At 36.7% G+C, this 25976-nt stretch overlaps 1 protein-coding gene across 1 annotated transcript in view; it reads right to left on the reverse strand.

Moving 5' to 3' along the window:
* Nucleotides 1-16979, reverse strand: part of LOC139751888 (uncharacterized) — a 75577-nt gene extending 58598 nt beyond the window's left edge. The window contains exons 1-6 of the mRNA XM_071667549.1: nt 16890-16979; nt 12944-14190; nt 11015-11237; nt 10350-10467; nt 5554-5698; nt 1300-1380 (exon numbers count right to left, since the gene is read on the reverse strand). Coding sequence (XP_071523650.1) covers nt 1300-1380; nt 5554-5698; nt 10350-10467; nt 11015-11237; nt 12944-14188 — 1812 coding nt within the window. The 5' untranslated portion in view covers nt 14189-14190; nt 16890-16979. The remainder of the gene's footprint in view (nt 1-1299; nt 1381-5553; nt 5699-10349; nt 10468-11014; nt 11238-12943; nt 14191-16889) is intronic.
* Nucleotides 16980-25976: the final 8997 nt, after the last annotated feature.

The following is a 25976-nucleotide window of genomic DNA, read 5'->3' on the forward strand; positions in this document are numbered from 1 at the left end:
GAACAAGGACAAATGCAGTAATGTTAGTGGCATGCTAGAGGTGTTTCATATGAAGATGCCTTAAGAAATACTCATGATCCTGTGCTGTGCAGTCATTTCAAGAATGGAGGTCAGGGTAAGAGGGGAGACCTGACATACAGCCCTAGCACCCACACAAAAATGCAGGAAGTAATTAGTATAGTGAGCTATGTTTCACACTAAGTTTGGACACTAGTTGAGGATATGTGTGTTAACATTGTATGCATTTGATTCTTCCCACATAAAGAGGAATGGAACAATAGAAAACAAATAAAATTCTGAGTATAAGCTTATTCAAGTGAATCAGTTCCTATAAGTATTTCTTAATTTAGGCACAATTTGGTAACGATATCAACTAAGACAAACCAACATTAAATTCTTTATGAAATGTGTTAAGTCTTGAAGTTTGATCTTTGCTTCTGGAATAAGTGGACGTACAAGATAAGCAAAATGCTGGAGTTTGATTTTGTACTGTTATAATTCTCAGAAAATAACCCTACATAACAAAGAAGATGGATACAAATAATAGCACTATACTAATTAATACAGTATAGTACAGTATAGTATAGTATAGTATAGTATAGTATAGTATAGTATAGTATAGTGTCGTATAGTATAGCATACCAATGCATAGTATAACAGTTCCAACAATATCCTGTGGATGTGTGGCACAAACTATATCTAAGGCTGTGTGGAGGAGTGTGGATATGTTGGGAATGAAATGTTTGAGGACAATATGTGGTGTGAGGTGGTTTAATTGAATAAGTAATGATAAGGCTAGAGAGACTTGTAGTATTAAAAAGAGTGCAGTTGAGAGAGCTTAAGAGAGTGTGCTGAAATAGTCTGGACATATGAAGAGAATGAATGAGGAGAGGTTGACAAAGAGGATATCTATGAAAGAAGTGGAGGGAACAAGGAGAATGTGGACACCATACTGGAGATGGAAGGATGAACAGCTTTTTGAGTGATGAGACCTGAACATGCAGAAGGGTGAAAGGTTTGCAAGGGATAGAGTGCACTGGAACAATGTATATATAAGGGTCAACATGTGAAGTGTCCAGGGTAAGCCATGGAGAGGTCCGTGGGGCCTGGTTGTGGAAAAGGAGCTGTGGTTTTGGTGCATTGCAGAAATAGACAATGGATGAAAGCAGATGCAGCCTTTTTTGTCTGTTCCTGGTGCTACCTCGCTAATGTGGGAAACGGTGATCAAGTATAAAGTGTAAACATACATAGAGATCAGGCAAAGTAATGACACTCCAAGAAAGAACCAAAGGAACATACCTCCTTAGCATAGCGCAGTCCACGTTCCCAGGCAGATTCAAATGGTGAAGGATCAGGAATGAAGCGACGTACTTCTCGTGGCTAGAGAGAAAAATATGATATACTTGTATATTACTTCATATGATGCTCATTCTTATTTACTAGCTACCACATTTTACACCCAATCTATCCCATAGAACTGGGGGCTGAGTTATGATAACTGATGTAAATATACATGAAAACATACAGATGTATGTATAAATGATAAACAGGCAGAGATACCAAGTAGGGAGGTTGGTAGATAGATAAGTGCATAGGAAGGTAAAGAGACATATAGATAGTTAGATTTTTCAACGGATAGATAAATAGATTTTTCATACATATTCTCCATTTCCCACGTTTGTGAGGCAGCGTCAAGAACAGATGACTGATCCTTAGAGGGAAAATCATCACTTGGTCCCCTTCTTTTGGAAAAGTAAAAACTGGAGGGAAGGATTTTCCAGTTCCCACTCCCACCCCTTTTAATCGCCTTCTATGACATGCAGGGAATACATGGGAAGTGCTCTTTCCCCCTTATCCCCAAGGATAAGATGGATAGATAGATGAAAAGACAGTCACATAGACAGATAAACAACTAGTCTCACAGATAGAAAAATTGACAGATAGGGAGATAACCAGATAAAGAGATAGATAAATAGATAGACAGAGAAAAACAGATAATTAGAAACAGACACACAGATAGTTAGGCTTGCTAACTACTAATTCAATATCACTTTCTAATCACTGAAAACTGTGCTAAGCAATTAACCCAGTAAACATGCTCAACATCAATAAAGTGAGTCAAATGTAATTACAAACATGACATTATAAGATTATTAAACCTTCCCTTGATCGTCTAAATATCAGTATTTCTAATGCAGTTCTCAAAAGTATATAGACTGAAAAAGCAACACAAAAAATAATATGTTTGAAATGTTAACATTTCAGAAAATATGACAATGAAAAGCACAGTCGCTGCAAATCCAAATCATCTCAGTGAATACAAAATATTAGAAAATAGAAAAGTAACTTTATGAACCTTAAATTGTATAAGAAATTAGAACTAATAAAGAAAAAGGTCAGCTTGTCCAAGACATGCATAAATCTTACCATTCAATTACTTTTGCTGGGGTACCATTTATTACTCCCATTGTCCCCTGATGCTGATGTCAACCTTTGCTTTACATACCTATATGTCCCTTCAACAATTATACCATTAAGTTTATTACTGTATCGATGAAATTTTAGAAATATTGCCATATATCCTAAAGTTCATCGTTTGCAGAGCTCCAGTGTTATTGCCAGCAATAGGAAGTGGTTGGACATTTGCTTTCCATACCTATATGTCCCTTCAACAATTATACCATTATGTTTATCACTGTGTCAATGACAATTTAGAAATACTGCCATATATTCTAATGTTTATCATTTGCATATCTACAGTGTTATTACCGCCAATAGCAAATGGTTGGGCAAGTACAATCAGCTGTAATGATAACTTTACTTTGGTCTACTCTATAGCATAACCTTCACTATCAAGTGTGTCAGCTTGCTGAGAGTGAAAAAACACTGGAAAGGCTACAACAAATCAACTGCTTCCACCTCCTCAAAAGAGATAGCTCGCTTTGATTTCATCTGCTGAACTGCCTGAGTCAGAACTTTCCTCCTCCTTCAGTGAAGTATTATCTTTAATTGTGTGTTTGCATATTCATCATCACTCAGTATAATGAGGATGAAAGAAACGGGAAAAGCGGCAAAATTAAAGCAGATTCTTGAATCTCCTCAGGGTGGTGCAACACCAATGTCTGTTATTGTCTGCAGCTGTAAATAAGTGCTTGTAATGTCTTCTATTGAAAAATGACACCTACTATGCTCTAGTCTCCTTGGAATGATAGAAAACATAACTGGAAGCCAACATGAGTTATACTAGAATAATAATAATTAAAATACAAGTGACTTGAATTAACTCGAGTAATAATCATTTACAAAAAAAGTACAGCCCGTGCATACTCAGGATACTAAGGGAAGGGGGTTAATCAGTCACAAGTTGGTCTCCCCTTTTCTAAGCCTACACAGGTGCACAGGGACCACAGCATATTCTTGACCTCACCACACATTGGAGTGATGTGGTCAACAACAAACTGCACCATCATTGACTTCCCAGCTCATGCCAGATCATTCTCAACCTCGATTAACTGGAAGATCTGACACAATAAAGCTGGTAGCTGGGCTGGAAATGGCTACCATCTGGTTTAAACACAGATGTTATGATTACTTGACTGTATCACATATCCCCCAATTACATAAAAAGATAACCATTTAATAAGAGAACTTCTAAATCTACATTAAAAAAAATGGACTTACTAACTTCATGGTATCAATTTTCAATTAATATATAACTCAGTGTGGCAAACTTTAACAGTGGCCTCTAATGACAATTACTGAAATAATTAATCAACCTCTTCAGAGTTATTTTCTTTGAGCAAGGCATATGCTTTTGTGCCACAAGCCAAATTGTGCAAGTACTATTGGCTCTGTTGGATGGCCACAGAGAGCAACCCGAACAAAAGGAAAGTCAATGCAGATATCTGGGGGCTTTAAGTAACCCACTAATGACCACAGTGTGCAGCTGTATGCCTTTTCTATGGACATTCTGTGTCTACAGCATTCCTCACCACTCATAATGCCCACTCGTCCAATCCTCTACAATAAAAAAAAAAAAAAAAAAGATTCTGAAATTATCTTAACAGCAACAGCTTGAGTTCCATGTGCTAAGGGAATGAAACCCTTGCTGAGGTTCTAGAAAGGAATAAATTCTATGAGGGATCACAAAGGCTCCCGCTAGGTAGGTACCCTCTCGTCTAACTTCCTTTGGGAATCACTGGTAAACAAGTCATGGCATAGGACCATAGGCCTTGAGGTTTGTCTTCAACTCACCAACTAATGACATGGGTATGAGATTATCTTAACTTCAGCAAAAGTCGAGCAGAAACATAACCACCACTGGGATTTAGTGTAATCAATACAATCAAAATCAAAGCCCTATTGACTCTGACACAACGCCCCTACTTTATCAATAATGTATTCGCACCTTTGGCTTCAGGGTCTGTCTTTATCCCCCCAATCTACCCATGGCAAAATGTCACAAGCTGATCTTGACATAAATGACTATTGAGTAGTCACACCAGTAACAGCAAAATACACAACTAATTAAAAGAAAAGAGACAACTAGTAGACCAACCCAGTATGAAAAAAAAAAAAATCCTTCAGTTGAGCTAATTCCCCACCCTCTAAGGACTTATCAAATCCCAAGCCCATACAAAATACCTCCATTAAAAGGTAATCACAAAACATCAGTGAAATCTACCATGATTTATCAGATAGAAAAACAAAGTAGTGTTTAGGTTGATCCATCAAAGTAGGTATAATGTCACTGCTATACTGTGGCAACTGACACTGATGGTCTATCCAAGTGCACAAGTACTCAATATACAATAAAGTATGTGTGATTCAGGCAAAGATACCCACCTGACCTCTCTGAAGGCCAGAAACAAGAGTAAAAGCCCCAAAAGCCGATGTCAAACAAGGACTGCAGTTCTGCACATCATACCAAGCAAGTGAAGAAATGAAGGTGACTGGCCACATAGTGCCATTGTAAAGCTGTAGGTTGATATGTGTGTGTTAGGCCCTTCAGAAAAAATATTCATCCTCATATATTTCATGATGGTCAAAAGAGGTGAATTATCATGAATGTACCTTATTCTACAGGATAAAATGGTGCTTTAACCCCTAATAAAAACATGTTTTGTCAGACAGTCATAAGGTTCTCGCTAAGGTAAGAAATTTACATAAAATGTAAAAGAAAATACTGAGAAATTTTTTCCGACTATGATTAAAGGGATGGATAAATAAAGCAATGAAGAGAATCCATGGAAAATGCAGTCTTTATGTGACCAGTGGCAGGGAAGTGAGAAGTTGGTTATTGGCAGTTGGAATCTTAGATGCAGTATATCACTATTTCAGCTTGGTTATTTTACCTATAGTGTAGCAAAGTGCCCATGGACAGAAAAGGGTATACAGACTGTTAAAAGAAAGTATAATGGTTAAGTATGCTGCGGCAAGATAAAGGAACATGCAAAAGTGGTAACAGAAAAATACAAATATAATAAAGGAAAGGGTTGCATGGTATAAACTACTGTACAAGAACTTTAATGAAAGCACTACTGTATTCTTTACCCTTCCCCTCTCACTGTCCTCTTCTTTATCAGTTGTGGCTTGGGGTTTGGATGGAGCAAACATGTTGTAATTCCCTTTGTCAGACACTCCAGGATGCAAGAACCTACAATTGGTGCCCCAAGTACACTGACCCTTGTTGAAAAACCTGTAAAAATGCAAATTTTGATGCAAATTTTGAAGAATTAACAATCAAGAGAATTCAGTTTATCCAAGTGAAAGGCACAAGCAGATGTTTTTCATTGACAACTAGTATAAGACAATCCAAATATTTGACTTAAGTAAAGCTGTGATCATCACCTAGTATCCAATATCATATAAAAAAACATAGCATACAACAAAGACACAAAACATAAAAAAAAATTCAGCCATGATAGGTGTAATTGTTCAGAAATAAGATACACTTGTTCATAGAAATCATTATGATGTTCACCTAATTACATCATGTAACTTATACCCACTATCCAAGCAGATAAAGGTAGGCAGAATGTCTTCAATTTTGGTTACTAAACATATCATCTCAAAGAACCAACTGCACTGCTGGACACAAATGCTGACAAAAATGCCGTGGTTATCAAATATCTGAATTTGGGCCACGTACAATGTAAAACTGATATAAAAAAGATACCTGTTTGTATAAGTGGGTGATCAATATAAAAAAGGAAGAGGCAATTTTGACCAGAGAAAACCTTAAGAATGGTAATGGTTACAAGTCAGACTATTTATGTTTGGAATCATTACATACAGAAAACTATTAAAGTCAAACTATAACAATGATGACTGGTTGATAACTGACAATCATCAGTGGCAAAGTTCCATCTTCAATATTGGTGCTAGGGTTCAGCTTATTTACCATCTTTTTCAGGTAATTTGTGCATTTCTAATTTCCAACTTCTACTTTAATAGTTTTTGTTTTAAAAACTGGTATCTTTAAACCTATTTCAAACCAAAGTGGCTGCAAGATAATATATGCTACCTCACACCAGTAATCTCAACCAAGTTCTAAATACATTATAAAGTCTTTATTCTTTTTACTGAATACAATCTCAGAAACATTAGGTGGGATGAATAGCTAGGAGTAGTAGGTTGAAACATTAGGCAGGAACATGATAGACATAACAGATAAAAGTAATCATTTGGAACTTCAGGTAAGAGCCTCTGGAAACACTAGATTTTTCTAGAGTTCCCTCTACCTGTGACCTGTTAAGGGTGAGGCACTAAAGGATAAGAGGTGTCAATGGAGTTCATCAGTTATGGACTATGGACACTCTTTTGCTGTGGCCATACCCCTTGAGGGAGCTCCTGGAGGGTACAGGTGTCAGAGATATAGACGGACAGATATTTCAACAGCTATAGTGCAATAATAACCTGCGAGCATAAACATAAATTTCCTCTAAGTGTACTACTGAAAAGATTATCACTGGAGGATGATAATCGAAGTAAAAATATTCACATATGTTTATGTGTCTCATTCAGAGAAGTTTAAAACTGAAGCATCAGTGTGCATGGGCAAAACCTAACCTGCAGGGAGGCACAGGACAACAATACTCATGGTTTGTTTATCTCCTCCATGATATCTTCTTCCATGAGTGGGATGATCACAACATAAAAATAAATCTGGTATACTGTTTATGACCATGAGGTACACAAAAAGTAGAATAACATTCTGACAAAGAGTTTCCTTTATTATCAACTAAATGCATTTGCAAGTAGTAAATACAAAATCATGAATTTAAGAATGATACTGACTAAAAATATAGATTTTTAAGTCATTCAATCTTTTTATACAATACTGATCAGTTATGAGTTACAAACTTTTGAAATAAATATTCTAGAAATCATCATCTCATGAATTTTCATATTCAGTGCAGTGGGCTTGCATCATATTCTGCAATTTGAGGTTATAAATCTTCTTTCTGCTTTAGCTGAACACCAAAGAATAAGGTTTAATTTTGTTCTTATGACATTGGTGACTGAGTTTGGTAAAGAGTGTGAAAGAAGAAAGCTGAGAGTAATTATGAATAAGATCAAGTTTTTTAGGTTCAGTTGGGCTGAGGGACAAGTAAATTGGGGGTAAGTTTGAATGGAGAAAAATTTGAGGAAGCGAAGTGTCTTAGATATCTGGGAATGGATTTAGCAGTGGATGAAACCATGGAAGCGGAAGTGAGTCACAGGGTGGGGGAGGGGGCGAAGGTTCTGGGAGCATTGAAGATTGTGTGGAAGGTGAGAACATTATCTCGGAAAGCAAAAATGGGTATGTTTGAAGGAACAGTGGTTCAAACAATGTTATATGGTTGTGAAGCATGTGGAGGAGGGTGGATGTGTTAGAAATGAGATGTTTGAGGACAATTTGTGGCATGAGGTGGTTTGATCGAGTAAGTAATGAAAGGGTAAAAGAGATGTGTGGTAATAAAAAAGTGTGGTTGAGAGAGCAGAAGAGAGTGTATTGAAATGGTTTGGTCACATGGAGAGAATGAGTGAGGAAAGGTTGACAAAGAGGATATATGTGTCAGAGGTGGGGGGAATGATGAGAAGTGGAAGACCAAACTGGAGGTGAAAGGATGGAGTGAAAAAGATTTTGAGCGATTGGGGCCTGAACATACAGGAGGGTGAAAGGCGTGCAAGGAATAGAGAGAATTGGAACGATGTGTATAGGGGGCGCCGTGTTGTTAATGGATTGAATCAGGGCATGTGAAGTGTCTGGGGTAAACCATGGAAAGTTCTGTGGGGCCTGGATGTGGAAGGGGACCTGTGGTTTCGGTGCATTACACATGACAGCTAGAGACTGAGTGTGAATGAATGTGGCCTTTGTTGTCTTTTCCTAGTGCTACCTCGCGAGCACGTGGGGGGAGCTATTTCATGTGTGGCAGGGTGGCAGCAGGAATGGATGAAGACAGCATGTATGAATATGTACATGTGTAAATATGTATATGTCTGTGTATGTAAATGTATGTATATGATGAAATGTATAGGTATGTATATGTGTGTGTGTGTGGGCGTTTATGTACAGACATGTGTATGTGGGTGGGTTGGGCCATTCTTTTGTCTGTTTCCTTGTGCTACCTTGCTAATGTGGGAGACAGCGACAAAGTATAATAAATAAAATCTAAATAAATATGAAAGGTGTGGATTACGTTCTTACAACTTATCATGGTACTCATACAGCCCTTATGTACAGTGAGCTAAAGAGAATGAAAATTTCAGTATAAATATAGGTACTTCTTAAATTCATCATATTGCACACTTTGATTCAAGGGAGACTAAAAGTGCCTATTGAAGCTTTCACTGCAAATGCTGTAAAATCATTCCCTTGACATCATTAATTGAAATATCTTTAGCCCTGATGAATGTACTCATAACAAATATCCATCCTTTTTTGAGTATGAAAAAAATTTTTAAAAGAAAAACATTCTCTGTTTTTGCACTCAAGACAGCTGTAGTTCTGTTAATACCCTTCAAGAGTCAAAATTTGCAAGTTGAGTCGAAAAGGGAAAAATGTTGACACCATAGTTACAAAATAAGCCTACAAGCAGAATGTTATAAAATCTTGTATTCTTCAAGGTTTTTTTTTTTTTTTTTTTTTCCCAAAAGAAGGAACAGAGAAGGGGGTCAGGTGAGGATACTCCCTCAAAGGCCCAGTCCTCTGTTCTTAACGCTACCTCGCTATCGCGGGAAATGGCGAATAGTATGAAAAAAAAAAAAAAATAAAAGCTGAAGTAACAGCTATCATGTGCTAGATAGTGAGTTAGTCACTATACTTCATTTTGAAAGGACTTTTGTTATCAAAGACACATCTGTTATATCTGATGAAGAGAAAGACATACAATCTCTGACTTTACCAAATCTTTGGGAATCTTTGAATTTAGGCAAATGTTATAAAGAGGAGACACTGAAAGTAGGAATTTCTTAAGGACAGCATAGGATCTAAAAATATACACCAAGCACAGAAGGGGTCTACAGTCAGAATGTGCTAAACAAAACCATTAATAAACCATGTAGGAATTGTAAAGCAAGCAGAATGTTATAAAATCTTGTATTCTTCAAGGGTTTTTAATTCAATTAGCTTAAGTAACAGCTATCATGTGCTAGATAGTGAGTTAGTCACTATACTTCATTTTGAAAGGACTTTTGTTATCAAAAACACATCTGTTATATCTGATGAAGAGAAAGACATACAATATCTGACTTTACCAAATCTTTGGGAATCTTTGAATTTAGGCAAATGTTATAAAGAGGAGACACTGAAAGTAGGAATTTCTTAAGGACAGCATAGGATCTAAAAATATACACCAAGCGCAGAAGGGGTCTACAGTTAGAATGTGCTAAACAAAACCATTAATAAACCATGTAGGAATTGTAAAGCAAGCAGAATGTTATAAAATCTTGTATTCTTCAAGGGTTTTTAATTCAATTAGCTTAAGTAACAGCTATCATGTGCTAGATAGTGAGTTAGTCACTATACTTCACTTTGAAAGGACTTCTGTTATCAAAGACACATCTATTATATTTGACGAAGAGAAAGACATAAAACCTCTGACTTTATCAAATCTTTGGGAATATTTGAATTTAGGCAAATGATGTAAAGAGGAGACAATATAAGTAGGAATTTCTTAAGGACAGCATTTAGGATTTAAGAATATACACCAAGCTCAGGGGTCTACATTCCGAATGTGCCTAACAAAATAATTAATAAGAAGGAAATCAACTGACTTCTTTTAATGTAACATGTGGAAATCATAAAGCCTAGTTTAAAAAAAAAAATAATTATTGAAATTTTCTAAGGCCTGTTATAAACTTACCTGCAAACAGTTTTGGGTTCTTGTCGTAATAAAGAATCATCTTCATCATCTTCACTAAGCTCCCCCTCTTCACGGTTTTCTGGATCACACTTCTTCTTTTGTTTATCTCCCTCTTCCCCTGGAAAACAAAATGATAAAACAAAAATCATAGAGATGAAACCAGATGAACAAAGAAATTTGTGAATTATACGATCAATGCTAAGATACTTGAGGAGTAGCCCTGTTTGCAACATGAAGTGAAAGAGTGCACATTGTTTAGTAATGGCTTGTAGAACTCAAGTGGAAAATACTTCCTTTAAGTCTTGTTCTTACACCATACTAAGGATATACTTCAATTATTAACAAAAACAGTGATAAAAGTGGTTCATAAAAAATTGGAAAATAGAGATATATTAGCTTTAGACATTATCAAAAAATCATCATGCATATCTAAAGTGCTGGTTCCTGCAACTAAACTGACAGAGCTGACTAAGATGTGCTGAAACTGTTTAGACATGCATAGGATACACTGTCATAAGTGAGCATGACATCTCACTCGCCAAATGAATTGGATAAAATTTCACAAATTTCAATATGGTTTTTAGGTCATGTCAGAGCAAATACAGGTTAAAAAAGCTGAACATAACATTTAACACTATGCAATGAAAGGCATTACATGCTTTTACCTTCTTCTCCTTCCTCTGCTTCTTCTTCACCACTTTCTCTCTCTGCTTCAAAATCTAATTCATCTTTCAAACCCAACCCCTCATCACTGCGGCGCTTTGAAGATCCCTTAACCTGCTCTTCCCTTTCTTTTTCATTATCTTTTCTTCTTTCTTTGGTATGTTCCTCTTCACCAGACTTTCTTGTTGAAGGTTCATCATCTTCCTCAGCAAGGTCACCATTCAGCTGCAACATTCGACAGATGTAGTGTACAATATTTCAATGTGCGAAATGAAAATCTATAAAAAGACTACCCACAAACACAACAGAAATTTCTGAAATCATACTGTAGAATATGCTAAAAATATGCAGTGAAGTTTGAGAAAAAATACATATGAAAAAAAGTTTGTGGTTCAGGCTGGGGTGAGACAGGAGTGTTATATCCCTCAAAGATATGAAATATATGCTGACAAGAAATCAATAATTACAACACTTAAACATTTCCTCTAGCTTCTGGGAAACAGAATTTGTAACTGTTTATTATGTTGGGCTCTTAGGATATAGGAGAAGATATGGTTAGGCCCAAAATGCTGATGTTATTACAAGAATCAACAGTGGTGTTTTGAAATGGAAGAGGGAAATGATTGCAATGGACTAACTAAAGAGGAAGCTATACATCAAAGAACAAAGACTAGAAAATTAAAAACTGGAAGTTTAGTAGGAATAGATTTATGCAACTCCTTATCTAGTGATTTGGACATATCAAAGGTTATGACAAGAGGTTCATCAAAATCCCTTGGAGAAAACAAACATTTATGAGTCACACTACTATCCTTTTATTCACATAAACCAATGTTTAACTTTTTATGTTTAGGATTCCTATACTTTACATTCTTTGTCCTCTATGCATCCCTATCTTCTAACAGATTAAACATCTTCCACTCTTTTTCTCTCAAATCTACTTACTAAATTTTTCTTCCTTCAAAGCTGTATCCTTCTATCAAAAACCTAAAGACATCATTTCTTCATCTTCACACTATACCATTTCAGACTTAGCTTCTTGTATGAATTCTCTTTGAAGTTATGTTTTGCATTTTCATTCTTCAGCTTTTCTACTACTCTTCTCATTCAATTTTAGTCATAAATCATATAAAATAAAAGGCTGGTGCTATAAGATTATGCCTGCAAGAAGTTTCATTGTGAGTGGAAAGTCACCTCTTGCAAGGCTGTATTGTTGGTAATGGACAAAGGAGTGCAGTTTAGTTGAGGAACTTCTCACTAAGGAGTCCATCATTTTCCTATTTCTGAATGTAACACAACCTTGAAGATGCAGGATCCCCATAAAAAGGGTCCTGGGGTCACTTTTTATCAGCAGTAATAATAATGAGAAAAAGCTAATCTTTATGTTGTTACTATATGATCTGAAAGGCCAATTCCCAACCCTCTCCTGAACAACAAAAACAACACACCATGCACACATATTCTTTCCTACAAAAAAAAAAGAATCAAGTTCTTCTCTACCCTGTCTTCCCTGCCTGTACTATGTGTATCTATAAACATCTTTATGTAACTGCTACACTCTTGCTTACTGATGTAAATACTCTCCAACTACTGTTGTTTACACCTAGAACCACAGTCCTTTCTACCACTCCTTCCTCTACTCTCCTCAACCCATCCATTCTAATCATTCTGTAAACAAGGTGTAAATCCTCCACAGCTCTTTTACGCCGTCTCTTGAGGTGAAATTTTAACCTTTTCCCCTGATAAGGAATGTTGGAGATACAACCATCTATTAATCTCTCACACTTACATTTTGCAACTAATAATCTCCAGCAAACACACATGCAATCAACCATCCTCATCTCATACTTACCTAACATTCCGCTCTATATATCATCTGATTTCACATCATTCACACTCTCTTAAAAACAGTATGATAATTATCTACAAACCGTAGAATCTCCTTCTGATATTTCTGACAGCTTGTCTACCTTTCGTTCTTCCTCCCCTTCCTCTCCTGTTTCTACTGGAGATCTAGGATTGGATGCAATATGATTCTGAGGGCTAACAGGATTGGTTAAAATGACTGGACCTCTGGGACTAGCAGGTGTCTTGGAAAAGTCTGGAGTATAGTCCAAGCTTAGCTGCCCATCCAAATTTCTAGGAACCCTTAGGCTCAGAGGTCCATCTAAGCCTCTAGGATCTCTTGGGCTTAATGAGCCATCTGGGCTTCTGGGATCTCTTGGGCTTAGTGGTCCAACTGGGCTTCTAGGATCTCTTGGGCTTAGTGATCCATCTGGGCTTCTGGGATCTCTTAGGCTTAATGGTAAATCAGGACTTCCAGGGCCTTTTAGACTCAATGGTAATGGTCTCCCTGGGCCAATATGATCTCTGAGACTCAATGATATTTCAGGACTTCTAGGATCTTGTGGGCTTGATAATCCATCTGGACTTCTAGGATCCTGTGGGCTCAATGATCCATCTGGACTTCTAGGATCTCTTGCAATTAAAGGTCCATCAGGACTTCTTGGATCTCTTGGACTCAATGGTCTGTCAGGGCTCCTACAGTCTCTTGGGCTTAAAGGGCCATCAGGACTTCGGGGATTCTTTGAACTGAAGGAACTACAAGGGCTTGCAGTATTGTCAGGGCTTGCTGGATCCACATGGCTTCTAGGATCTCTCGGACTTAATGGGTCATCTGGGCTTCTTATATTTCTTGGGCTCATTGGACCATCTGGGCTACTAGGATTTCTGGGGCTCAATGTGCCATAGGGGCTCCCAGTATTGTCTGGGCTCATGGGTCCTTCTGGACTAGCTGGATTCTCAAAATTCATGTGGCTCTCTGGGCTAGCCTGACTCTGAGAACTCATCAAACCATCGGGGCTCATGGGAATTTCAGAGATCATAGGACCATCAGGGCTAGCTGGATTGTGTGTATGCATGAAACCATCAGGACTTTCTGGATTCTGCTGATGCATGATATCCCGGGGGTTTCCTCTCTGCTGGCGCATGAAACTTGTAGGGCTCATGTTACCCTTTAAACTTGGAGGATTTTGGGGAGACATTGGACAGGGGCTAGCCGCAAAATCAGGACTCATGGGATCATCTGGGGTGCCAGGGTCATGAGGGGGTGAAGACATTGGTTCATCCCATCCTTCCCTTGGACTTAGCGGCTCAGACCCATCCATGCTACTCATCTCTGAAAATACACATGAAAAATTAATTTGAATAGGAAAGAAGTCACATGTCACCTTAGTCACTCCTTGGTGGATTTATGTAGCAATTTTAAGCAAGAGTGCATCAAAACCATCTCAGAATATATAACAGCAAACTGTTGAATGGTCTAACTGTATAAAGAATGATACAGTGCATGCTCTCACAGCACATGTATGTATCTCTAGGTATACAATTTTCAACATTCACAACGGGGGGCTTATATACAACCTCCAAACTGAGAATTCATAACACACTTCACTTTTCTCCACTGACTTCCCCACAACTTATTTCTAGTCCCTTAAATACATCACTTTAGTCCATGATTTCCATCTATCTTCAAACACAATTACAATAATACCACCCAATACACTGCTTGGCAAAATATAAATGGGACAGAAAAATGGGACATGAAATTTACTAATGCTGACAAATGTAAAGTGCTTAACATTGGTAAAAAAACAGCGATCCAAATATTGAAAAATCAATTTGTGAAAGAGGTGTGGAAGTGTTTATAAGTACTGACTTAAAATCATGGGAACAATGTACATATATCTGATATAAAGCTAAAACTGCAGCTATATCTCTAGAGAGGCCTTGCTAGCATTATGCAATGCAGGTGTGGACACCATTTTACAGGATGGATATAAACTCTAAAAAGCACACAAAAGACAAACTGATAACTGGAATTAGAAATCTTTCCTATAAGAAAACACTAAACAATTAAATCTATATTCTCTAAAAAGATGTAAAGTAGTGGGTAATATGACTGAAGTATACAAGCAAAGAGAGGTATATATATCAGTATCACAAGTGCTAAGAGAATTTTCACAGAGAACTCAAGATATAATGATGTTAAGCTTGAAAAATTCAAATTAAAAAGATACAGAAATACACTGGTTTCAAACAGAGGTTGATAAAATGAAATAAGTTGCCTTATTAGCATTATAAGACGGGAAAATACTGTTATGTGTCTGGGCCATTACTGTATGTCAGTAGTGAGCCACTATCATGTGTCAAAGTGAACCACCATTGTGTGTCACGGAGTGAGCTGCTGTTTTGTGTCTGGGAGTGAGCCATTACCAAGTGTCAGGGTCTACCATTGCATATCTGGAAGTGAGCCACCATCTTGTGTCTGGGAGTTGCCTACTACTGTGTGTAAAGGAGTTATCTACTGCTAAGTGTCAGGGAGTGAGCTGCCATTGTGTGTCAGAAAGTTGACCACTGTCCTATGCCAAGGAGTGACCCATTATCTTCTGTCATGGAGTGAATCACCATCATGTGTCAAGGAGTGAGCCACCATTGTTTGTCAAGGAATATGCCACAGTCATATGTCAAAGCATAAGAAATCAAAGATAAAGCCCAAATGGATTTCAGCCCACCTTAAGCTATCAATCATTGTCTCGCTATCACTCAGACCAGTCAGGCCATGGTGGCTACATAGGCCTGCAGGATACAGCTTCCTAAAACTTGGTTGACCAACAAATTTAGGCTGTGAGGGCAGAACTACCCCAAAGACTACATAGTTATACTCCACAATCACCAGCAGCAAAGCCTATTAATGTTAGTTTATCATATCATACATCTTGGCTGCTAGAGGAAGCTGAGAGAAGTTTTTATGGTTGCTGATTTCCAATGAAGTGTTTAAGTTTCTCGTCCATAATTCAATCCCACATTTTCCAATATTCGTAAACTTACCACTACTGCCTTATTCAGTATTGAAGAATAAGAAACTTATGGTAAAGCTCCACATCAAGTTACATGGCTTTTATTCTATTCTTTACACATTACAGCACCATTGCAGAACAAAATCACTCGCTAACCAACCCCCATTTCAATGCGTAAGCAAGCTACTAATTTACTTCGCCTGTATCTGTAACCATTGCAAAAAACTATATCTCTGGGGTATGTGAAATGTATTTCTGACAAATGGCAAAATCATATCTCAGAGGTATACGAACCCTGTCTCTACCCACTACCGAAATCATAAGTCAACAATATATAAAATGTATCTCTAGACTGCATAAAACATCACAGGGGTATATGAAATGTACCTAACCAATACTAAAAACGTCTTTGGGGTATATGAGCTTATCTTGGACCACTTGTTAAAACATCTCAAGGGCATATGAACTGCAATAACTGCCATAATCACATTTCAGAAGTATATGAACTGTATCTCAAACCACTGCCAAAAAAAATTTCTCATGGGTATATGAACTGTATCTCTAACCACTAACAAAACTATAAGTAACTTAGAAAAACGAACTGCATTCCAAACCACTGCCTAAATCATATATCTGCGGTAAATGAAATGTATCTATAACCACTGCCCAAAATCCCATCACTGAGGTATATATATTGCATAGCCTGGCCAATACGAACTCAAGAGAAAGTTACCATTTTCTCAAGTCAATTTCTATTAGTGAATAAGTACCATATCGAACAAAATCAAATGCTTTCTCATCACCTACATATCTATTCATACACAATATTTCTATTTTATCTTCTTTATCACCATCACCACCAATGTTTTCCCCAGTGTTTAGTCAAGCAAGCGGCTTCTTGAGCCTTTGCAGCCCACTAGCATAACACCTCAACATCCAACTCTCGAATTACACATCAGAATACCCTACACCTTCATCAAGACTGCTATATAGAGTATCATTAAAACAGTTCATTTACCATTTATCGTGATTTCTGGTGAAGTAGCCCATTCCCTGCTGTTCACTGCACGACAGTAAACAAAGTCCACTACAGACTCCCATAATCCTGCACGGAACAGAAGAACAAGAAAATGCGGTTCCATTGTAAACATGGCATATATATTGGTTGGAAAACTTCAAAATTAATTCAGATGATAAAGATATGATCATTGATAACCAACCCTGTGTTTCCTTCCGTAGGAAAAAAAACGGCGACAAACAGTAATCTTGGCTGGAGGCTTCAGGGAAAAAATTCAATTTTATTTTTTTTAGATATTTAACTATAAAAAGTATATACCCTTGCAATTTATTACTTATACACATATATATATCATATAAATGGAACCTTTGATGTAGGAACTGTGAATGCAGACATAACAAAAAAGTTTATCAACTAAATACCTGGAACAAAATTTTTAGATAGCCTCCAATGGGTAGAAAAATCCTCCATACTGCACAAATATATTATCATATATAAGAACAGTTGTATTCTTTATATCAGATACAGGAATTTCTACCAAAAGTAAATCATAAAGATGGATAAGAGTGTAGATCTACGTTCCCAGTAGTTATACTTTACTAAATACTTAGAAAGTAACAGGTAACGAAGAGAAATCAACTGGTGGATTATATAATATATTTCAAAGTGGCACCAAAACCATCTTGCACCCTCCATGTCATGATTATTGGCATTACTTTCTCTTCCAAGTTACCTCAGCACCTCCATACACGCACTATACAATCTCTCTCTCTCTCTCTCTCTCTCTCTCTCTCTCTCTCTCTCTCTCTCTCTCTCTCTCTCTCTCTCTCTCTCTCTCTCTTAATGAAATCGAGGAAATGGAGCATTCAAATCATCATGAAGGATTGAAAAAAAAATTATCTCTAACTCAATAGCCTTGAAAGATGAAAAAGATTATATAATAATCTATATATGGCAATGGAAATAAATTAAGAGTACAATACACAGCATACTTGTTTTTTATGTTTTAAATGTTGCAATAAAGAAGACCCAGTCTCCATTATACCTTGGAACACACCAAGCGAGTACCTAAAAAAAATATGCAGGACTACCCATAAGGATGGGAAAAGATTATTTAGTGTATTCAAGGGAAATAGATCTCCATGTGATGGATACAGAAATATTGAGAAGCCTTGATAACTAGTTAAAAGAATTCTATACAAGTGCAAGTTTGACTAAACATCATGCATGGCAGAGAAGAGGGAAGAAAACAGTGAACCAAAGAAGGTATTTTGGGAAAAGTATGCACCCGCCTTACTTACTGCACAATTGTGTAGTGGCTCCTGGAAGGAAGGTAGGTAGCTATAGTATGTGTCATTCTGTCTCTTCTTCCTGTCTTCACGCTTGTCCTCTTATCCTCCCTCTCTCATTTTATTTTTTTTGCCTACGAAAATGAGTTTGACATAGCCACCAAAGCTAGGCGTCGCGCATGGGCCAATAAGAATTCTTATAAGACTTTGGCAAGACAATGCTGGGAGCTACCAAAATCGTAACCATATAATGTCCTGACGCCTTTTTTTTATTTATCTATTTCATTGGTATATGTAGCCTTAATGATAATCTATTGGTGCACATCATCAAGCAAGTGTGTCCACCAATATATTCTGTCTGTCGTAGATTCAAGATTTTCATGAAATCTAAGTTATTTCTCTTTCAGCTTCCTAAATAAATAATTTGCCACACTTCCATTCCAGAGGGTCGGAAAGTCCAACCAACGCACCTGTTGCAAGACTCGTAAGATCAAATCCACCAAAGTTTTGTCTCTCATTTCCACTATGCCCATTTTTCTGTTTCACACAGTCGTCTTCATACACTACAAATTAACATATTTGGACTATATTGATGCCTGCGATCCTCTCATGTGCTCAAGGTAATTTACCATGCACAAGGTACGACTAATCCATCGCGGTCTGCTGACTGTGGCCGAGGCCGTCACATTTTTCATTCATTTTTTTTTTTTTTTTTTTTGCCGCTGTCTCCCGCGTTACTAAATTTCCAGACTATTTACACTATTTATCCAAGTTACTATTTTTTTCTTTATCCTAATGACAGTTGCATTCTTGTATCTTTTTACTCGCTGCACCTTCTTCTAATGACCTTAGTAAATGCCAACAATGCTGATGCTACTTGGGCTAATTAGAAAAAAAATAAACCGTTTTAAATTTACATATGGAAGATTACTGCCTCTCTACCGAATGTAAAGCAGAGGTAATGTTGCAATATTGAAGGAATATATATATCTCGTGTCGAAGCCCGTGTCTGCCTGGAGTATATGGTTTAGTCATTGTTGTCCTTAAGGCCATTCATGCAAGGGACCAGCATTTGGATAGTTTGAAAACAACTACAATAAAAAATATTGTTCCACCTTCTGCGGAAATCGTGAAAAAAATAAAAATCTCATTCTTGAGGCCAAGTGCTCTTTCATCAAAGAAAGTGTTAGTCAACAGTTGGTTGTTTGGGTTTTAGGCCTATCAACTGCCAGGGTCAATTAAGGCCGTGTAAGGTAGCACCTTTTAGTCAATTCTTACCTTACAAATGAATAAAAACATATCAAGAAATATCAAACTTTTTTGTATCAGTAACAGCTTTATTATTAATTCTTTTGTTTTCATACTTATTGATTAACTAGCGTACTAAAATGTTTGGACTAATTAGATTTTAGACTTTTGATTGATAATGATAAATGATATGTTAAACATTAACATGGTGGGACCTCGACAATGTCTTACACCAGTACCACAAACAACATGAGTTCCCGCTTGTTGGAAGTCTACTTTCTCGTGCTTTACGAAACATTTATGACAGCTGCTAGTTATTAGAAGGTAAGTTTTTCTCTTCTTAAAAGTTCTTAGGAGATCATTGTCATTTTTTTATTCATATATTTGGAAGTTTACTTTTTCATGTAAGGCCCACTTCAGTGAAGGCTTCTATCTCTGCCCGGGTTTTGAAATAACTAGACAAATAATACGGCAGCACAAGAACATGTGCGTAGATTTTTAGGTTATATCTGTTACTTGTTCGTAATCACATATATTTCTCTGGAAACAAGCATACCTTGGAAAATATGCACAGAACCGTTTTTTTCTTTCTCCCTTTTGGAAGATATGCACAGAACCATTTTTTTTTCTCCCTTGTACATGATCAACCAGAAGAAGTGCAGTGATTTAAAACCCCATTAATCACATAGAAAATGTGTTATTACTATGGCCATAACAAATACATTTCACTACAGATTGAATATGAAAAATGATAACACGTACAACCTGGCGCAATGTTGTTATTCTGTGTACACCTTACACTGCGATTTGCATAGTCCAAAAATTGTTTTGATATTGTGTGTGCAGAAAGTGTAGGGTAAGTGAGTAGTAAGTGTTCAGTGTCTTCTTAATAGTATTTGTATCGTGAGCATGAAGGGTTTTTGGTTATGTTGAAACTGTGTGTAGGTGGTACGAATGGAAGATTGTAACTCGTGTTCGTCTAGGGAGTGCAGTTTCTGATGGGCATATATTTGGTGGGTTGGAGTTTAAGAATAAGTTGCGAGGTCGGTCGTGTAGTGCTTGTCGGGCTATTTCGTTGTGCATATGTTTTGTGTATGTTATATTTGTTGGGGATGGGGGGGGGGTCTGAGTAGAAGCTACTGAAGTGTGAGGTAGGAGTAAGCTTTTTATTTCTACTTCGGTGGTTGGTTACAGAGGTTGGGTGATAGGGAGCTTAGTGCTGTAGCATAGAATTCAGTGCTAAGCATGTTTAGATGGGACTGTATTGGGAGGATCTTTGGTTCATTGTGAAGGACTTTCGTGTATGTGGTCACTAGTTAACCAGTGATTGTCTGTGATTTGCAGCTTTATTATATTTGCTTTTGAGAGGGTGGAAGAACGGGCAGATGAAGAGGCACAGCTTAAGGTATAGCAGTTGGATGCATTGCTTTTATAGGGATTCCTTTTCTTGTCTAAATCTGGTGTCAGTTAGTTCTGAGGGCATAGTTTGTGAATTTATATTGTGTATGGTATTGGTGTGGCATGTGAATGTCACGTGTGCTTTGCCCGGAGAGAGAAACTGTCCATTCAAGGTAACTGGAGGGTGTCTTTCTGATGTTAAGAGAGATTGAGGACTTTAGTGGAGATCCAGATATCTAGATGTTTCCTGCTTCAACCTGCTCAAGGTTACACCACAAGTGAAAAGTCACCTTTTGTAAGGCTGTCCCTTTGGGACTACAGTCTTATTAAAGAACTTGATCACCAAAGGACTTGTTACATTTTCCTTCTCCTGGATGTAGCACAGCCTCAGGCTGCAGGATCCTTTAGAAAGGTCCTGGGAGAAAGAATACTTCCCATGTATTCCCTGCATATCGTAGAAGGTGAATGAAAGGGGAGTGAGCGGGAGGCTGGAAATCCTCCCCTCCAGTTTTTACTTTTCTGAAAGAGGGAGCAGAGAAGAGGGCCAAGTGATGATTTTCTCTCTAAGGCTCAGTCCTCTGTTCTTAATGCTACCTCACTAATGCGGGAAATGGCAAATGCATGAAAAAAAATATGTATATTTCATACATACTTATTCGCGATTTCCCGCATCAGTGAGGTAGCGTCAAGAAGAGATGACTGAGCATTAGAGAGAAAAATCCTCACTTGACCTTTGTTCCTTAATTTGGAAAAGTAAAACTGGATGGAAGGGTTTTTCAAGCCCCTCAACCAACTCACATTGCTTGGCTTGTCTTCTGCATTCAGATTTCATTTATTACCATATTTATTACCATATTTTGGTTCTCATTTGCTTGCTGTTGCTAAGGGCAGCTGTAACCTTCTTCACCACCACCATCCCCTCCCATCATACTGACAGCATCCTCCTTGGCTATTATATCCCTCCCAAGCACCACCACACTGTCCCTCCCTTGATAATCCACCCTCCCAAATCACCACCACCATTTCCTTCCTCCTAGGCCACCAAACCCTGAATTTATGGCATTGTTCAGTGTTATAATTACCTATCCTGCTTAACAGTAAAGATTTCATGCCAATGGCCAATAATATCCAACCCGCTAAGAAAATGGACAACTTATTGGTGTTAGTGCACAGAGTCATTGTGTATGGCAACTTCCTTGCCATGTGTACTGACAGGATGAACAACATGAGTGCCTTTTTATGGCTTAGATTAGCTGACAGAATATAAAGAAAATATTAGTGAGGAGTGGACAAATGTGAGAATAAGAAATTTTGGAGAGCAAAGTGATAGAGTTGTTAGCCTCGTATTTCCATCAAATCGGTTTTTTCTTTGGTCATTTTAGGGCACTTTTGTCGAAAGGTTGTGCCACTCAACTGCTCTAGCTGATGGTGTGCACCCCAAAGTTTGGAAACCACTGCCTTATGTATAAGTTCCACTACTACTGACTGCTGACATGATAATTGTCGCTAAAAGCATAATTAATCAGTGACACCATCCATGCTCCTTAATTGTCTTTCCATTCATTCTGTTAATCATGCCTCATCGTGCCTATCTTAAAACCAATTCTCTACTTTTACCTGTTATCATGCTGCTTTTTACATGAGGGAAATGTAGAATATTATACACTGGGGAAATACAAATCATGTTACATTTGATGTTTCAAAGCTTCAAACAATTACCTTATTGATTTGTAAGAAGTACTAATTGTCATTTAGAAGTGCATCTCAATCATTAGTAGTGCCTGACAAAATCAAAGGTAAGGTTTTATGTCCTTTAAACAAGTCAACTGTCACCTCCAGCTTTCTTTTTCTTTATGTCAGTCATCAAGTTCAGTGTCATGTCTCCTTTATTTTCATTACTTTTACTTTCTGTGTTGTAATAATGTTCATTGTACTAACCCACACATCTCTTAATGCTTATGTTATACTCACAGTTTTACTGCCTTTTGCTATCTTGGTTAAGAGTATACTAATCTTCCTCATCCTGTTCCTAATCTACTCATTATACCTGTTGTTAGTGCAGTGCCCTCCAAGCATATAACTTTTCTTCCACATGTACCATGTTGCTTTTGAAGTGTAAGAATTGATGTCTCATTAAATTAGCAGCATTTTATTCTTTAATATGTAGGGTCAGCTCTCTTGTATATGGGATACAGTGTCAACTACATCACTGCAGTGTTCTCTTGTCATGTTAGTTTCTTCTTCTGAGAAAAGTATACTAGATATAAAGTATCATTTTAAGGAGACAAATAAAAAACAAATCAACTTTGGTACACTGAATTTATTTTTCATGAGTTCAAGAGTAGGTAAATCTTTTTATAATATTATGACTTCCAGAATTCAGGTGTATTCTCATTGACGTCTTTACGTATAACATGCTTTTCTTTGGACTGTGTGCAGTTGTCAAAAGAAAAGTTTTGTCTGTGAATCTTTTATTACAAATGAAATGTCTGTTTCTAGAGTATACTAGTGCTGAAACATTATAGTTTTGCAGCAACATAAGAAGACCTCCATCTACTACCACATATGAGTAAAGTTTTAACTTTAGAAAAATACTCCTGATGAGGATACTTATCATATAAAAAGAAAATGAAAATACTGAACTAATCAGTTTTTGCACTGAAGGAAAATATAATGAAGTGAACCAAGGGAAGAGATGACAGGATATCACAGTACTGTACACTAATCCTTAAAGTAACAAAGTGTCAAAAAATAGTCACAGTGTAGCTTTCCATTATGCATGTAAATTGGATTAGGTTTATATAGTACTTGTAATATCATTGCTATAAAAATTATGGTTGCAAATGGCCACTGGATATATGTTTAATATATATTACCAAGTGTGATGTGGCCAGAGTGCAATGATATTGAACATATCCTTGCATACACATCCCAGTAAAAAATCATGACTGTGCTATGAAAAGTCTAAGTAAAGGATTTCAAAAACCTTTATGTATATGCAATTAATGAGGGGTGTGTTCATACTTTGCTATGAACTGTTTGAAAATTTATTCGTAAACAATTATAAATAAAACAATCAGGTGGATTTATGTAAGATAGGTATTGCACCCATATATGTCCAACAGTCATGTTTGTGCTATGAAAAATTGATAAAACATTTAAATATAAAAGAAAAACCTAACCATGCATTTACACACATTTGATGATTGGATGCATGCAATAGCTTGAAGCATACATGTAATCACCCTTTACTTTTCACTGAAGTTCGTGGTTGTTCCATGAACAGTGCCTGAGAAACTAATTAAAACACAAAGGTTAACAGAAATGTTGAAGCTAGATATCCATTTAAACACTCAAAAAGCTAGACATCACCAACCCATAGGCCAAGGCTGCTTTGCAATTTGATCACAAATTGAATTTATAAATAAACTAGTCAGCAGGATTAAACTACCAATACAAAGTTTGTAGGGATACAAAGGAAATGTAACATACATTAAACCCTGAAGTATCTGGGCATAGTTGAATATGAATGATCACAATGCTGTTATTAAGTAGTTGCTGAACATGTATTGTTTCACATACATAGTCCTAAGAAATTACAAAATTCTGTATTAAACCGATTGTCTGGAATAATTTGTCCAAGGATTTTAGGTGCTTGCATTTCTTGGTGTACTGTAATTTCAGTAAGAGAAGGGTTATTTTGCCATCACAAAAGAAAATACCATTCTCACAAAAACAGTTCATAAGTCACTGATAGCAAAGAAGGAGTTTCTTGATTTGTTTAGTACACCTGGTCAATGATCAAGTATCCTCATTACAATCAGTGAATTATATAACTGTTCAGCTTCACTCTCAGAACACACCTATGCTTATCATACAGCACTAAACAACATAATTTTGCACAAATCTGATATTGCAAATTCTTCATCAGCTTTAAAATAAACATACATTACTCCCTATACAGAAGTATTTTCTGATATTAAGCAAATAACACCTGTCCTCTGAAACAAATTTTGTGAATTATCTTTCGGTTGTTTAGACTGTGGTTGGGAACATTAATACTGTATACCGTTTGGATACCTTACATTTTCTTCATAGCAATTTCAAAGTAAATGCAATGATTTTTACAGTGCAGTGTCCTTCATGCAAACTATGCTTGATTAGGACATAGTAATCTTTCATGTATACTGCCATGATGTGGAGAACTAGACCATACAACAGATTATTGTGTACATTAATTTGCATATCATTAGTATAGAAATAAATGTACTAATATCCTACCCCACAATACCATGTAGCCAATACAGCATGAGAGCATATTACCAGTGATACATAGGGATTTCAGGAACTTTATGAAAATTATTCAGCCATGTTTACAATGGAACAACATTCATGTGGATCATAAGGCAAAGCACCAGCATTCTACCACAAGGAAAAGTAACAACTCTCTCCTAAATGTGAATTAAGAAAAATTATAATGGTGCTGAAATATAAAAAAATAATGTATTTGTGTGATTTTTTTTTAAAGAAATCTTTTTGTAAATAATTCTACAGCTGTATCTATCATAATTTTAAGGAACAAATGCTACAGACAGTGTTGATGGAATGGAGACATGAAACTGATGTAAGAGTGAAATACTGTATCAAAAATATTGATGAAATGGGATTCTGTTCTACGTATCATGATAACATGTATCAATGGCCAACAATAACACATTAAAATCAACGTAATTTATGCTATGTGTATGTAACTGAGGATGGGATATCTATACCTAAGCAGAAAATTTTTAATACAATACTCATTACAATAATCCTTTGGTTTGTAGGAAGACTTACAGTGTGGACTGTTTGCATATATCAAAATTCTGGCCAAAAGGTATAATTCTTATTTATCAGTCTTGTACTATTTCAGGTACTTTGCAAACAATGGAAGTTTTATTAGATAAAATTATGGCCACAGAAAGTCTCAACCATATGGTAACAAAAATTTGATAAAGGCTAATACAAGAAGTTTGACATTCAGAATTATGATAAAATATAATCTTTGTGAATACAGTTTCAATGAAATGGTTGATCACAGAGGTAACTAGCAGTACATATATTATAATACTGAATGGTCATTAGCTGCAGCCTCCCTTTCATATTTCAGAGA

The sequence above is a fragment of the Panulirus ornatus genome, chromosome 12 (genome assembly GCF_036320965.1).
Source record: "Panulirus ornatus isolate Po-2019 chromosome 12, ASM3632096v1, whole genome shotgun sequence".
Classification (NCBI taxonomy): Eukaryota; Metazoa; Arthropoda; class Malacostraca; order Decapoda; family Palinuridae; genus Panulirus; species Panulirus ornatus.